We start from the raw sequence: 15,084 nt of genomic DNA on the forward strand, positions 1-15,084 counted from the left end.
GAAAACATCTGTTTCGCTGGAAGGTCAAGGGGGTAACAGGATAACAGTACAGAGACTGACAAGTCCGATGGTAGGCCTAGAGCTAATGTTATGAGATTGTTAAAATACGGGATATTTTACGGGAAAATATTAAAACGGGAAGACAGCGGGAAAAAAAGTTAGTGTGTGTGTGTGTCAGTGTTGTAGTCAAGCCACTATGCCTCGAGTCCGAGTCCAGGTTCGAGTCTCCAGTGTTCAAGTCCGAGTCAAGTCCAAGTCATTAAAAAAAATTCCAAGTCAAGTCTGAGTCAAGTCCACTACTCATCCGAGTCTGAGTATAAGTATGAGTCGAGTCACTATTAAATGCAAAACAAACAACCTTCGAGTCATGTCTCCAGGCATTTGGCGCCATTAAAGTTGACGTCCGTTATTGTAGGAACATTAGTCCTGGACTCGAGTACTACAACACTGGTGTGTGTGTGTGTCATCTCTGGCCTGGAGTCAGTCTGAACTTTGAAATAAGTGGTGAGCTGAGAAAGCGAGCATGTTCAAAGCCCCCCAACCCCCCCCCTCTCCTCTCGCTCTCTCTGCCGCATGTGCCTTCCACTTACGTAACAGCCAGGGGTTTTTACATAACGCTAAATTAGCTGCTGTCTGCTTCACAGCACATTTCCTTAGCTCAGGCATTGCGCTGGCTTTGCGGTAGCCACTTAATTGTGTGCAGATGTCCTCCGGCTAGCAGCACAACAATCACTGTCCCCGAGATGAGAAGAGGAAGGGTGCAATTAGGGGCTGCTTGAAGGCAGAGCCTCCTGTGGTGATGGGTTGCAGGCTAGCGGGCAATGTGTGCATGTTCTTGGAGGATCGGCTGCTCTCTGTGACAGTAAAAACAACTAGCTGATTACAAAGCCGTCTTCTGTTGGTGTTTGGTCTTGGATAGTAAGGAAGAAGAAAGTGTTTTTGGTGTGTGTGTTTTTGTGTGTAACTGTGTGTGTGTGGACAGTGCAGTTGTGAAACTAAAAGTGGTATATATTCATTAAGTATAATCTTCATATATTACTCAGAATAGGATTGAGTGGTGGTGTCTAAAATAATCTCTTTTAGCGGTGTTCAACACCTCTCATTCCCTACTCCAAATCCCCACACCCTTCTGCTCGTCAGATATGCATGGTTACTGAATTACTGAAATGCCCATGTTACAAAACGTTACAAAATGGTTCCAAAGTCTGATTTAATCTTTGAGTAATACGTACCAAGTTAATCCAGGAAAACCACACTAGTAAAAGTAAAAGTTGAAAATCCATTTTATTCCATGTTAGGTTAAGTGCCTCTGTGTTTGTGATGGTGTGGGCTCTGCTGTGTGGGGTTAGAACATTCTGGAAAGTCGTGTGTAGTGTTAAGAGTATGAAGAGGCTCTTGGCTGACCTCTTTGCCTGTGTCTCCAGTCTCAAATGTGGTTTCCACTACAGGGCATTGGAGAAGTGCACTTTCTTCTCTTGCTCTGCCTTGTCACTGTATGCCACCAGCTATTATTGAGTAATGGTTTAAAATAACTGCCATCTCATTGGTTATACACGCCACTGAGAAACGATCCAAGCCTATTTTAACCTCCATGAACATCAAGGATGGGAATAGAAAGATGGAACGATGGGGTCTGACTTAGAAAATAGACAGAAGATTCAGGCAACGAGACCATATGTCCCTGTCAGTTAATCCAGATGCATTTTGGGAAGGCACAGATGGTGATGGGCATGACTTCAGCGGTTGAGTTGTATTTCTTTACCAACGTTAAATCTGTCAATGCAGAGAAGTTAATCACACCAGTAAACATGTACTGTACTGTGTGATGGTGTGTGTGTGTGAGCGGGTATCTGGAATTAATATGCCTTGAGGCTTTGTGAGATCTTGCTGTGAAATAGAGAGATGTCCTTTGATGGTTACAACATAAGCCTACACAAACACTGGATTTATCCTTGCTTATTACAAGGGTGAGGAGTCAGAGTTATGCGTGATTCTGTACATGTCAATAAACATGCTATAATACGTACAATTTTGCACAAGGACAGTGTATTGCAGGACCATCATCTATTTCAGTTTTGTGGATTTTTTAATTCAACTTCAGTCCATTTTAGCCTTATTGGCAGTTTATTATATACAATACTTGAATGAATTTTATATGGACTTGCATCTGGAAACATCAAAACACTGGTTGGTTCTGACATATTACCAGGTGTGTATGTGTTGCCTGCCCAACTGCATCTTCTCATCAGTTTTTTTTCTTGATTTCTTCCCTTCGATGACCCACCCCCACTCCCCACACACACACACACCTCAGGAGTCTCCAGCATCTTCTGGACTATCAGGAAGACGACATTGAGGAGACCTTCTGTCTGAACTTTGCGGTGAGTGCATTTAACACCAAACTAACAACCACCACACTCAGCTCCACTGTGCTGCCCAAACTACAGCCCCAAAAAAGTGTGGTTTGAATTTGGCTAGATGTGTTTTCACTTTTACAGGAAAACTGCTGAGTCATATTTCACCAGTTGTGAAATAACCAACTCCAGGAAAAGCCTGGAAATTCCACCGGTCAGCTTTCTACTCTCAGTCCCCAGCTGTGAGCCTCTATGAATTCTTGTTGAGGAGCACGTCTTCAGTCCCGTCAGTGTTGACTCATTTGGCTTTTATCCACAGCATGATAGCGGTTCAAAAGTTCTAAAGCTTGTCATTAACCCAGTTAGCAGGTCTTTCTGCCCTACCACCTGGTTGGCATGCCTAGAGGTGATCTGTTGGCAGAGACAGGGGGGTTGTGCATGTAAAGGTGTTTCGGCATGGTGGTTAATGAAGATTTAATTTGACCATGCAACAGTTGCGAGACAGCTGCTACTAAACTGTTTCCTACAGTAGATGCATTTCTGAAAGGCAGCCACCTTCTGTGTTTAAGGAATTAACATGAATGCCTCCAATGTCACAATAATTTTACCGCATTTTACCAGTAGCCTACCAATAACAAACAGAACTCATAATCATGTCTACCATATGGCAGAGTAACAAAGTCAATATGTCAATATGCCTCAACTTGCTTATCGAAATTGAAATGGTGCTTAAGGTACTGACATCCAATCAAGGCTGATTGTCATTTTTGGCTCATCTCAGCCTAAAATATCAGGTCAGCAGAGAACCCCAGTTTGGGAATCCATGTTACTAACTCACAATTGACATTCTCTCTCTCCCTCTCTCCAGATCACCAGAGAGTATTATGGACTGACAGAGGTCAAAGAGTTGGTTCCAGGAGGAGAGGGCATCACAGTGGACAAGACTAACAGGTGTGTGGACATGGACATAGAAATACCACTGACTAGAACATACAACACAGAAAAACATGGCCCAGATACAGAGTTGTCATGATGTAGAAAAAGAGAGAAAACACAGTGTCCCCATCTTTTGCCCTTTTGCCCTGCATTTGAAAATCTATCTCTGATGGATTTATGGAGGACAGAGAGTGATTGCATGAAGCACAGGGAGAAATATATTTGTGTGTGTGTGTGTGTGTGTGTGTGTTCCCTGTGCTGTACTGCCGTGTCTGGGACAGCCTGAACAGATGGGACCAAAGCTCCATCCAAAAAAAGCTTACACACACATGCACGAGCAAACACATAAACACACCTTCACCTCTCTTTCTCCCTCTCTCTCTCTCTGTCTATCTGTCATACCTAGCCATAAATACCAATAATAAATGTATACACACGCTGCTATTTACATGTCCACACACACACACACACACACACACACACACACACACACACACACACACACACACACACACACACACACACACACACACACACACTGGATCACAAAGGCGCACACACTTACACACAAATCCACACCGAGCGCATTATTAATTTTCATTCCATTTGGTTCCAGGGCCAAATCCTCAGGGGCATTACACCAGACATGAGGGAGAGAGTCTCTCTCTCTCTCTCTCTCTCTCTCTCTCTCTCCCCTTCCCTCCCTCTCTTTTCTCTCCCAGTCTCTGTCTACCTCCCTCCCTCTCTGTATGTCTGTGCCCTCCTGCCAATTTTGGATCATTTTCATTTAATAAACAGATGGGTGTGTCTGCATTTTTAAATGTGTGGAAAGCAAAAAGAAAGCGTGTGTGAGCATCATAGCACAGAGGAGAGAGAGGGACTGGAGATGGAGGTGTGTCCTCCATCTCAACTGGTTCTCCCAGCTGTAGGGGCCAGCCAGGTGGCCAGCCATCTTGTGCACAATGATCATTGTATCTCTCTCTCTCTCTCTCTCTCTCTCTCTCTCTCTCTCTCTCTCTCTCTCTCTCTCTCTTTCTCTCTCTCTATATATATATATATATATATATATATATATATATATATTTCTCTCTCTCTCTCTCTGTATGTATGTATGTACTGTATCTGCCTATCTATCTATCTGTCTATCTACAGCTCTGGAAAAAATTAAGAGACCATTGCACATTTTTCTGATGTCATGCTATGGTTGCTGAGTGCTGAGACATTCAAATGAGTTGACCGTCATATTCAAAATTAAGAGACCACTGCAAATTTGACCGTCAACTCATTCGACTGTCACTCAGCAACCATAGGATAACATCAGAACAACGTGCAGTGCATAGGATAACATCAGAACAACGTGCAGTGCATAGGATAACATCAGAACAACGTGCAGTGCATAGCATGACATCAGAACAACGTGCAGTGCATAGCATAACATCAGAACAACGTGCAGTGCATAGGATAACATCAGAACAACGTGCAGTGCATAGCATAACATCAGAACAACGTGCAGTGCATAGCATGACATCAGAACAACGTGCAGTGCATAGGATAACATCAGAACAACGTGCAGTGCATAGGATAACATCAGAACAACGTGCAGTGCATAGCATAACATCAGAACAACGTGCAGTGCATAGCATGACATCAGAACAACGTGCAGTGCATAGCATGACATCAGAACAACGTGCAGTGCATAGGATGACATCAGAACAACGTGCAGTGCATAGCATGACATCAGAACAACGTGCAGTGCATAGCATGACATCAGAACAACGTGCAGTGCATAGCATAACATCAGAACAACGTGCAGTGCATAGCATGACATCAGAACAACGTGCAGTGCATAGCATGACATCAGAACAACGTGCAGTGCATAGCATGACATCAGAACAACGTGCAGTGCATAGGATAACATCAGAACAACGTGCAGTGCATAGGATGACATCAGAACAACGTGCAGTGCATAGCATGACATCAGAACAACGTGCAGTGCATAGGATAACATCAGAACAACGTGCAGTGCATAGGATGACATCAGAACAACGTGCAGTGCATAGCATGACATCAGAACAACGTGCAGTGCATAGGATAACATCAGAACAACGTGCAGTGCATAGCATGACATCAGAACAACGTGCAGTGCATAGGATAACATCAGAACAACGTGCAGTGCATAGGATAACATCAGAACAACGTGCAGTGCATAGCATGACATCAGAACAACGTGCAGTGCATAGGATAACATCAGAACAACGTGCAGTGCATAGGATAACATCAGAACAACGTGCAGTGCATAGGATAACATCAGAACAACGTGCAGTGCATAGCATGACATCAGAACAACGTGCAGTGCATAGCATGACATCAGAACAACGTGCAGTGCATAGCATGACATCAGAACAACGTGCAGTGCATAGCATGACATCAGAACAACGTGCAGTGCATAGCATGACATCAGAACAACGTGCAGTGCATAGCATAACATCAGAACAACGTGCAGTGCATAGCATGACATCAGAACAACGTGCAGTGCATAGCATGACATCAGAACAACGTGCAGTGCTTCTTTTCTTTCTTTTTTTGCACACAAACATGGACACACACATTTGTTCTAGCACTTGCACTGTGTATTGCTGCTAGCCATGGACTTGACTGATTTGTTGAAGAGATTACATGCCTTTAAGACAAGGCCAGATTATCAATCCTAATACACTTTACAGCAGTGTGTGTGTGTGTGTGGATTAAGTTGTTTGGTGTGAGGTCACATGCTGTGGACACAAGTGGATGTCTGGAGCTCGTCACCTGCATGTGAGCGCTGCTTGCACATGACCCGATGAGAGTGAGTGAGTGAGTGGGAGGAGTTAAGTGCTATCTTACATCGTCATCCTCACACTGACTGCCCAAAGAGCGCTGGCACGTAGAGGCACGGACTGCCGGCTAGTCCGCTTGCATTCAATCTCAAAGCTCTGTCGGAAAGAGACCTTTTGTATGTGTGCGTGTGTGTGGAGAGACAGAACCCCTGATCCAGCACAATCTCCTATGTACCAGACCACCCAGACTAATGTACTTGATGTTAACACGCAGAGTATACACTCATTTACAATGCACCAGAGTGCACCACACACATACACACACACACACACACACACACACACACACACACACACACACACACACACACACACACACACACACATACATTGACACATGCACACATACTGTAAGTGTGTGTGTGTGCTCGCCGGTGGCAGTCATTTCTCCATTACGTGGATGGTAGCGAGACAAACCTCTCAGGCCAGATATGTTATCTTAGAGTAGGGAGATACAAGAGCAGAGACGTGTGGGTGTTTGAGTACAGATTATGTGGGGCCTTGCTGGCATTTGCTACACCTCAAGTTTACCGCCATGGTGCCATTGTTCATTTCCATTCAGACTCGGAACATGTGAACTTAGACGTTACTGTGGGTGACATTTAAAGCTTGTGTGTGTGTGTGAGTGTGTGTGTGTGTGTTTGTGTGTCAGTCATTTACCTACCTTGAGTTTGTATTGGTTGTGTGCACGTTGTGTAAGTGTCTGCCGTTGTGGACCTGCCTGTGTGTGTCCTCTCTGCAGGATGGAGTTTGTGTCGGCGTACCTGCGCTACGTGTTTGTGGACTCGGTGCAGGAGCTCTACGCCGCCTTCTCCAGTGGCTTCCTGAAGGTGTGTGGGGGGAAGATCCTCTCACTGTTCCAGCCCTGTGAGCTCATGGCCATGGTGGTGGGCAACTGCAACTACAACTGGGAGGAGATGGAGAAGGTAAGCAGGAACACACACACACACACACACACACACACACACACACACACACACACACACACTCTTCCGGTGCCAGTTCCACAGACAGAAACACATTTTCAACACAACGTCCTCATGCCCAAAACATATCCCAGCCACGTGTGCATACACTGATGAATGGCACGGCACACATAGTCCAGGATTGTTCGTAAGTGCCCATGACCTGTGAAAGCTCAGGGCAGGTAGCAGGACTGCCGTCTCCCTTGGAGGCGCTCATCCTGTCAGTTGGCTTTTCTGAGGCACACAGCACCAGACAGACAGGCCAGACACCCACATGCACCCAGACTCACGCCAGCCTAGACTCCCCCTCACCACTCTCCTCTCTCTGCCCTCTCTCTTCACCTTCTCCCTCCTATCTTAGTAGATCAGTGGGGGTTGGCCCCTTTACTCTTGGCTTCCTTTTTCTTTTGTGTTCTTTTCATCCTCTCTTGTTTTCACATACAGTTCCCCAGGTTATAGTGACAGCTCCAGCTCCAGGTTATAGTCCAAATCCAGTCTTATCTGTGGTTGTTGTGACACACATTTTGTCCATAAGATATGGTTATGGCTGTATATAAGTGTGTGTTTTACTGTCTCTAGTTCATATATTTTAGTAAATGGTTCCAGTGATGACATTCACTGCCTTCTTGCTCCAGTGATTGCTACACAAGCCATTAAATAGAACACACACTCAACACACATACAACAAGTAGACATGAACACACACACCTCTCGTAAAGTTTTATCTGTTTTACGAGCTTGGACGAACGAGTACGCGCTTCTTCGCCATGGCTACTCTCCTCCTCCAGCCCCATAGTGTTGTCACGGCAACGGCAGCCGTTGCCATCGCTGTGGGTTTATGTGGCCACAGACACAAAGAGTAATGAAAGAAACCTGAGACTAGCGTTAGCACTGGGTGGTGGTGCTGGTGGTGTTGATGCAGATGCAGAGCTGTTGGTTGAGGAGGGTGGTCTGAGACTGGGCTGGTCTGGGCTGAGAGGAGGAAGGGGGCCCACAGGAGAGGGGGGAGGGGGGAGGCTGGGGGTAACCAGAGAGGGATGCTCTGGCAGGGGGCCGCTCCACCCCGCCTTCCCATCCGCCATGGGGACGTGCGGTCAGGCGTGTAGCCGAGCGCTCCAGTGCAGCATGGACGAGCCCCCGTATTGCGTAACGGAAGGAGGCTGTTGTGAGTGTTCTGTTAGCTTTTCCAGGGAATTTTTTTTTTCACAGCACTGTACTGAATCTTGGAAATCCCCCCCCCCCCCCCCCCCCCAAATAAATTCATCGCCACTGAACTAGACCATTCATCATGGTCACCCTCGCCAGTCACACTTAAATCCTCTCGCATAAAAACACAAGGACACACACACACACACACACACACCCTTGTCATTCACACACTATTGTTAGAGATCCCACGAGTCTCTTCCAGTCTAGAGGAGTGGCTGTGTCATACAGTAGCCCGCATTCTCATTCCGTGTGGGCCTGGGCCGCACCCTTGTATCCATACCCAACACCATGTTTTTCTCTACTTTTATCTCTCCTCTTGTTTTCCCCCAGAATGCTGTTTATAAGGGCGAGTACTCCGCGTCCCACCCTACTATGCGGATGTTCTGGGAGGTATTCCACGAGTTTCCACTGGAGAAGAAAAAGCAGTTCTTATGTAAGTGTGGTTCCATGCATGATCGGCTCACAGATTTATGGCTCTTTTGCTCTAAAGTTACAGAATGGTGTCAGGAGTTCTGGGCAGAGGTCCTTCACATAGTTCACAACACACTACTTCTGACGCTGATTGCTGGTAGTTCGAGACATAATCCTTTCACTGCAACAAGGATGGTGAAATATGAAAGTTTGTACAAACTTTACCTTAGAAGTATCAAGGGTTTGGCTTAATTAATGGAATTTTATTTGTCAACTTATGTTGATTTTTGCAGCCTTGTTCAGTTTTCAACCTTTTGCATGCACAGCACAGTGTCTTCCTGTTGGAACAGAGTTTTACCTTTCCACGGTCACCACAAGCTTACTCTTGAAAGCCTGAGCCTTCTATAGGGGTCTCTGCAAAGGGTCTCTGCAAAGGGCTCTGATAACTAATACTTAACTACATTCAAGATCCATCAGACTGGTAGGAGATCAGTTACTCAGATCAGCAATCCTCTTATTTTGGCGAGCCAGCCAGTAGAGCTCTCATAGCCACAGAGAGGTTAAAAGTGATGGACTAAAGGTGTCTCTGTGGTCTCTCTCCCGGCGCAGTATTCCTGACAGGCAGTGATCGCATCCCCATCCACGGCATGGGCAGCCTGCACATCGTCATCCAGTCCACCTCGGCCGATGAGCACTACCTGCCCGTGGCGCACACCTGCTACAACCTGCTGGACATGCCGTGTTACCGCACCAAAGAGACTCTGTGCCGCCGCCTCACGCAGGCCGTGGAGCAGTACGAGGGCTTCAGCCTGGTGTGACTGCCTGGGCCCCCTCCTCTCTCCAGACGCCCCCTGGAGGAGAGGCCCGAGGCTGGGGTCGCGGGGTAGCGCTGAGGAGGCCTGTCCCAGGTGGGATGCAGGCGGAGAAGGGCCCAAGCATCTCTGCTATGTCACTAATGCTGCACTTTAACCAACAGCGCCAAGGGAGGGGGCTGTGGTGGGTGGGACTGAGGTGTGGGAACCTGTGGACCATATAGACAGAGTTAGAGGTGGCAACCTTGGCTAAGCACCTACAGAGAATACTGAGGAAAATAAATTATTTTTGGTATTTTTTACAAGCTTTAATTTACATATGATTGAGATGCACATACTTATTATTATTATTATTATTATTATTAATACAGCACTTTTTTTGTGTTTTATAGATCAAAAAAATTAATTTTATTTTTTCCTCCATGTGGGTATTTGTCATCTCAGATAAAGAAATAGGATATGTTTAACAACCCCTTCCAATCCTGACTCTTATACATTGTAAATAAAATGGAAGGTTTGGATATCAAACTTGGGGGTTTGTTTTTCCACAAATGGTCTTACCAGCTACTTTATTGAGCTTTGTGATGTCATGTTTGTTTTCCTTCTGTTTTCTGTGGATAGAGGTAGTGTGCGTCAGTTGAGGGGGTGGTTAGGCCTGGGAGGGTCGGGGCACTGATGATGCTGAAATTGCTGATGAATTGTTTCAGCTGGGTTTCACAGAGCTATCCCAGAATGCCCTCCCAATGTAACCCCTGACCTCAGGTCAGTGTTCCTTGGACATCGTGTCTGCCATTAGTGCAGCCAGCTGCTCCAGGCTAAAGCGGCACAGATTGCGTATGACTACGATGTAGAGCAGTCCATTAGCCAATAGCACCAGGCTGGTGTTCTGAGGGGCCGAGACCCAGAGCCCAGGCTGCTGTTTTTAATCGTGTTTGTTCTTCCTGTGTTTGGCAGAGCAGTTGTGCCGGCTGTTGGGGGGGGATTAATGAGTTCACCGCATCCCCAGTTTGCATTTTGCAGCCTTTTTGCCTTCAATACAATAAGCCACTGGAAAACCTACTTTATGGTGATTTGTGGGGAGAGAAGCCTAGTGTCTTTAATTTTGTACTTTGTAATAAGTGTGCATGCAAGCGTGTTGTTGGGAGTGAAAGCTCAGCCTGCTCGTATGATGTTGTATATTAAACAAATCCAAATTATTAACGGAATCCAAAAACGTATACATAAATAAATAAAGATATATATATATATATTTTAATGCACCACAACAGTCCTGACTCCTGAGCACAGGTAGTGACCACTTTAAACCAACACAGCTGGATGTGGAAGAGCATGAGTTGATGTTTGATTAAGTTTGTCTGACACATGAAACTCCTCTCACATCCTTCAGGACTCTCTTTGCGGTGGCGCTGACCCCGAGAGAGGAGGAATGTATGCTGTAGCCACACAGGCAGGAACCGCAAGCCCTTGAGTCCGAAAACAAGTTGTTTGGAAAATAAATTACCTTAAAAAGCTATAGCAATAACACTCGGTCATGCAGTGATCACTACAGCTGGAGTCTTGGAGGCTGGCACCATAAGTTATAAGCACCTCTCGCATTCTCGCTGAAGTATGATATGCGGTGCATCTGTGACTATTACCCTGTATAGTCAAGTTGTTTTTTTTCCTTAGGGACATGTGATCGTTCATAACTGTTTCCACTCTGTCCCATTTACCAAATAACTTCACGATGACATTCTGATTTCTAAAATAATTCTGTGTGGTTTGAAAGCTTGAAGGATTCTCTTTTCTGTGAGGACAGTTGATTGCAGCAATGGTCTCTTCTGTTCCTGTTGTCATACCCCTGTTCTGTTCCACCATAAACATTTTTGTACAGATCTGTAAACAGCGCTATTGAGCTGGTGTGAAATTTACTGGTGTAAGTCTAGGAGATTCGGGTTGAACCCCCAATACTGTACACATTCAGCTCTGTCTGAGGGATTTAGTAATCCATTATTAAAAAGAGACGGTTTCTGAAAATAAAACCATAATAATCTCCCTCCAATGTATGCAAACAAGGGCTTCTGTGTGGCTATTTTTGGATTATTTTAGTATATTTACTTTTTTACCTTTCAAATTAAAGACATTATTTATCTATTTTTTTCCAAAGCAAATAAAATATTAATTTCACCTCAATTTCTGGTCTCCATTTTGGTCATTAAACTAATGGCACACATCCATGATAGAGGCTTACTGCTTTTGCTATTCCAGCACACTCACTCACACACACACAAATGATATCCACACACTGAATTTCATCAGTAAAAATAGGTTTGGCTTTATATAATATGTACAAAATACAATCATGTACTAAAATGTACACACCCATATCAGTTATTTCCATCAGTGTTTACATTCAGAAAAAACGAAGGTTACACTGGAAGTATCCATTCTGGAGAGGAAAAGGGATAGCTTAGGGTACATGCCTACTTGGGCCCGGAAACGTTGGCGGAGCCCCTTGTCCATCGGACAGAAATAGGCAAGTACAGTCAGTCAGTCAGGAATTCTTTGAGAATTGAGATTGCCCCATGCAAATCATGGCAACCGTTTGATCATTGGGGTCGTGAGAGCTGGAGTTGTCTATGAACAGCAACAACAAAGGTCTGACAACCAGTGTGAGACTTGGGAGCTTATCTTGCAGTTTGGAAGAAAAAAATATGCTAAAGAAGTGAATACAAGCAAAATGCATATCTACAATAATAGATGACCGTATTAGCTTGGATTATTATTCTGCACATGTTTTTTTATATTGGTATTTAAAAACATCCAAATATGTTGATTTCACAGTAGAAAACTCAAAACAGTACAAAACTATCTGTGTTGTGGTTAATTTTGATTATATCTAAACAGACTCAATCAAGAAGTTAACATTACAAAACTCTGAAATGAAATACAAGTGAATAAAAATAAAGTGTGTCTAGTTGACATTTTAAAAAAGTCGAACAGAACCATTTTCTTCAATATGGCACAAAGTCAATGAACAAATAAAAACAAGTCAGAGGACTCAACATTTTGTTGTCCTGCAAATTGCCAAATAGCTCTCAAAAGGATTTGCAGGCAGATTGCAGTTTTGTTAAAATTGTATGTACAAAGAAAGACTCCCTTCAACATAATTACCAAAATTACTCTCACCATATTTTTGATCACATAATAAAGACAAAAGAAATCTTGTCACAATATCCCCACATCAAAATGTGTAAGACTTTCTTACGGATGTTACCTAAACCCATTTAGAGTTTGATCAGATGAACAACTGCAACATTTAACATCAACACTCACATGAAATAGAAGTACTTCAATAAATAAAAGCAACAAATAGTGTATAATACTTGAAATGCCCCACTGATGCAGCTGAACACAGACCGGGTGGTTTTCAAACAGAAAAGAGCACTCCACACAGGCTCTTCCTGGTCTGTTTTGAGATCTTCGTTTATTTCAGCTTGTTGCTGTTGGAAACGAGCCTGCATCATCCTCTTGCCCTGGACCTCTCTCGCTCTCTCTCTCTCTCTCTCTCTGGGGGTTACCTTAGGTCGGAAGAGTGACAGCCGTAGTCTGTGGGTTTGTTGGTGTGGAAAGGGAGGCTTGTTGGTGCAGTTCCAGGGCCGTGAGGCCCAACAAGGGAGTGCCACAGGGCCCAGCTGGGTGCGCTGTGCTTTGGCCACCGCGGCTGGCCTGCTAGGGCAGCTCCAGAGGGAGGGGGCAGTTGGGGCTGAGTCACGGCGTACTTGACTCCCTCTTTGGCCAAATGTGTGACAGATGGCGTGGGAGAGAAGACAAGAAAAAAACATGTCCAATTTGGTGGGTACGTGTTAGCAACGGATGGATGGATGGATGGATGGATGGATGGATGCTTGTGTGGATGGATGAGTGGTGGAGCATGGGCTCCGGCTTCCTGTTTGCTTGTGTGTTGGCGTGCATCTCTAGATGAACTTGGAGGAGTCGCGTTTGCTTATGAGGACCTCCAGCAGCCTGAGCTTGGCTTTGATGTGCTTGTATTCGTTGTACTCTACTGCCAAGGGCGAGCGGTCTTCCTTTTGCACGTTTCTATGGGAACACATGGAGGGAGGGAGGAAGGGACAAACGTTAGGAAATGGCTGACTCTCAAGAGCAAGTTTGGCAAAGCTATGAAGACTTGCGACACAGAGCACTGTCATGTGCCAAGACATGTTTTTCGTACACCCATTTTCGAAAGCAAAGGGAAATACTCACCTTCCATTTTGCCTGAAAAACTGATCCTCAAACTCCCGGAGGCTCTTGCGGATTCTTTTCTTCTCCTCGCGGGCCTCTTGCAGCTGCTCCACCAGCTCTGGCCTGTGTAGGTGGGAGGAGAGGTATTCAACTCCAAGAGACTTCACATCAGAGCCAGAACAGTGTAAACCCTGAGCCGGGAAACGGGTGCCCCTTCCAGTCAGTCTGTGTGCTACTTACATAGTGGCAGCGTGCAGGTTGGAGAGCCTCATGTCTGTGGTGTTCTTGGAGGGCGAGAGCTCGTCCACGGGCGAGATGAAGGTGTCTCCGCTCTCGTCCAGCTGGTCCAGGAAGCCCAGCACGCTCAGCTCGGGCCTCACGGTCACGGTGAACTGGGTTTTGCACTCTCCGTCATCCTCCGAGCCGTCCTCCTCCTCCTACAGGGCCAGAATGAGGGGGAGAGAGAAAGAGAGAGAGAGAGAGAGAGAGAGAGAGAGAGAGAGAGAGAGAGAGAGAGAGGAGGCAATGAAGGGCCTGGTGTTGGGGGAAAGTTGTGACTAGCGGCGTGGTTACAGGCAAGGCAGCTTGCTGTCACTGCAGAATCAGGCATTGGGTTAGTCACCCTGGCACATTCGCAGAAAAACAAAACAAAAACCCAAACAGCATCTACAGAAATAAAATGCTCTAAAGGAAAGGCCATCGAGTGATTCACTTTTCTCTGCCAGCTGTAGATTGGAGACTACTTTGATGTTAAGAGAGTTCAGGCCCTGTTGCTATGGCCAGGGAAGCATCAAGGTGTTGTTAGGGCCGTCTGGACCACTGGAACATGTGTAGTGTGCACTGGGTGTGATCTGATGACTGGGCCCTGGGATAGCTTCACATACCACACACGAGCAAACGTCCCTACTGCTTTGCTCTGTACTTGCTCTTTGCCCTGTGTGTTTGATCCCAGATGCCCTTCTGCGTTAGTCAATCAAGGCCAGCAAGTCACACATGCGGCTGTGCAACTAGTGATTGGACACACAGATTTGAACAGGCTGCAATCATGTTTTCTGGAGGGATTTGGGAGGGTGGGGAAGGTCATGAGGGGGGTGGGAGGGTTGCGGGAGAGGCGTGATTCAAGCTGTCGAGCTGCCGTGGCTCTTCACCTTGATGTCATCGAAGAACAGCGCTGGTACGCCCTCAATAATGGGCTGCAGCAGAGGACCTCTGCGCTTGCTGGAAGGGGAGCCCTGTTATAGATGTCAATTAACAACCAGGTTACCACTGTTGGACTGACTCTAGTGCAGTCTCATCTGAG

The 15,084-nt window shown here is 45.7% G+C and overlaps 2 protein-coding genes across 8 annotated transcripts in view; one reads left to right on the forward strand and one right to left on the reverse strand.

Moving 5' to 3' along the window:
* The window catches only part of herc3 (HECT and RLD domain containing E3 ubiquitin protein ligase 3), a 42,586-nt gene extending 30,854 nt beyond the window's left edge, over positions 1-11,732 (forward strand). For all 3 annotated transcript variants that reach the window (XM_076294942.1, XM_076294944.1, XM_076294943.1), the window contains 5 exons: positions 2,315-2,381; positions 3,223-3,305; positions 6,906-7,089; positions 8,668-8,770; positions 9,358-11,732. In XM_076294942.1, coding sequence (XP_076151057.1) covers positions 2,315-2,381; positions 3,223-3,305; positions 6,906-7,089; positions 8,668-8,770; positions 9,358-9,566 — 646 coding nt within the window. In that variant the 3' untranslated portion in view covers positions 9,567-11,732. The remainder of the gene's footprint in view (positions 1-2,314; positions 2,382-3,222; positions 3,306-6,905; positions 7,090-8,667; positions 8,771-9,357) is intronic.
* A 117-nt stretch (positions 11,733-11,849) lies between these two features.
* The window catches only part of fam13a (family with sequence similarity 13 member A), a 62,173-nt gene continuing 58,938 nt past the window's right edge, over positions 11,850-15,084 (reverse strand). For 3 of the 5 annotated variants that reach the window (XM_076294938.1, XM_076294937.1, XM_076294939.1), the window contains 4 exons: positions 14,933-15,016; positions 14,025-14,221; positions 13,806-13,907; positions 11,850-13,640 (listed from right to left, as the gene is read on the reverse strand). In XM_076294938.1, coding sequence (XP_076151053.1) covers positions 13,517-13,640; positions 13,806-13,907; positions 14,025-14,221; positions 14,933-15,016 — 507 coding nt within the window. In that variant the 3' untranslated portion in view covers positions 11,850-13,516. The remainder of the gene's footprint in view (positions 13,641-13,805; positions 13,908-14,024; positions 14,222-14,932; positions 15,017-15,084) is intronic. The other 2 variants (XM_076294940.1, XM_076294941.1) reach the window with 1 other exon arrangement.

The sequence above is a fragment of the Alosa pseudoharengus genome, unplaced genomic scaffold (genome assembly GCF_046254945.1).
Source record: "Alosa pseudoharengus isolate Yale_2024_CS ecotype anadromous, Long Island Sound unplaced genomic scaffold, YU_APseudo_1.1 YU_APseudo_1.1_scf_2, whole genome shotgun sequence".
Classification (NCBI taxonomy): domain Eukaryota; kingdom Metazoa; phylum Chordata; class Actinopteri; order Clupeiformes; family Clupeidae; genus Alosa; species Alosa pseudoharengus.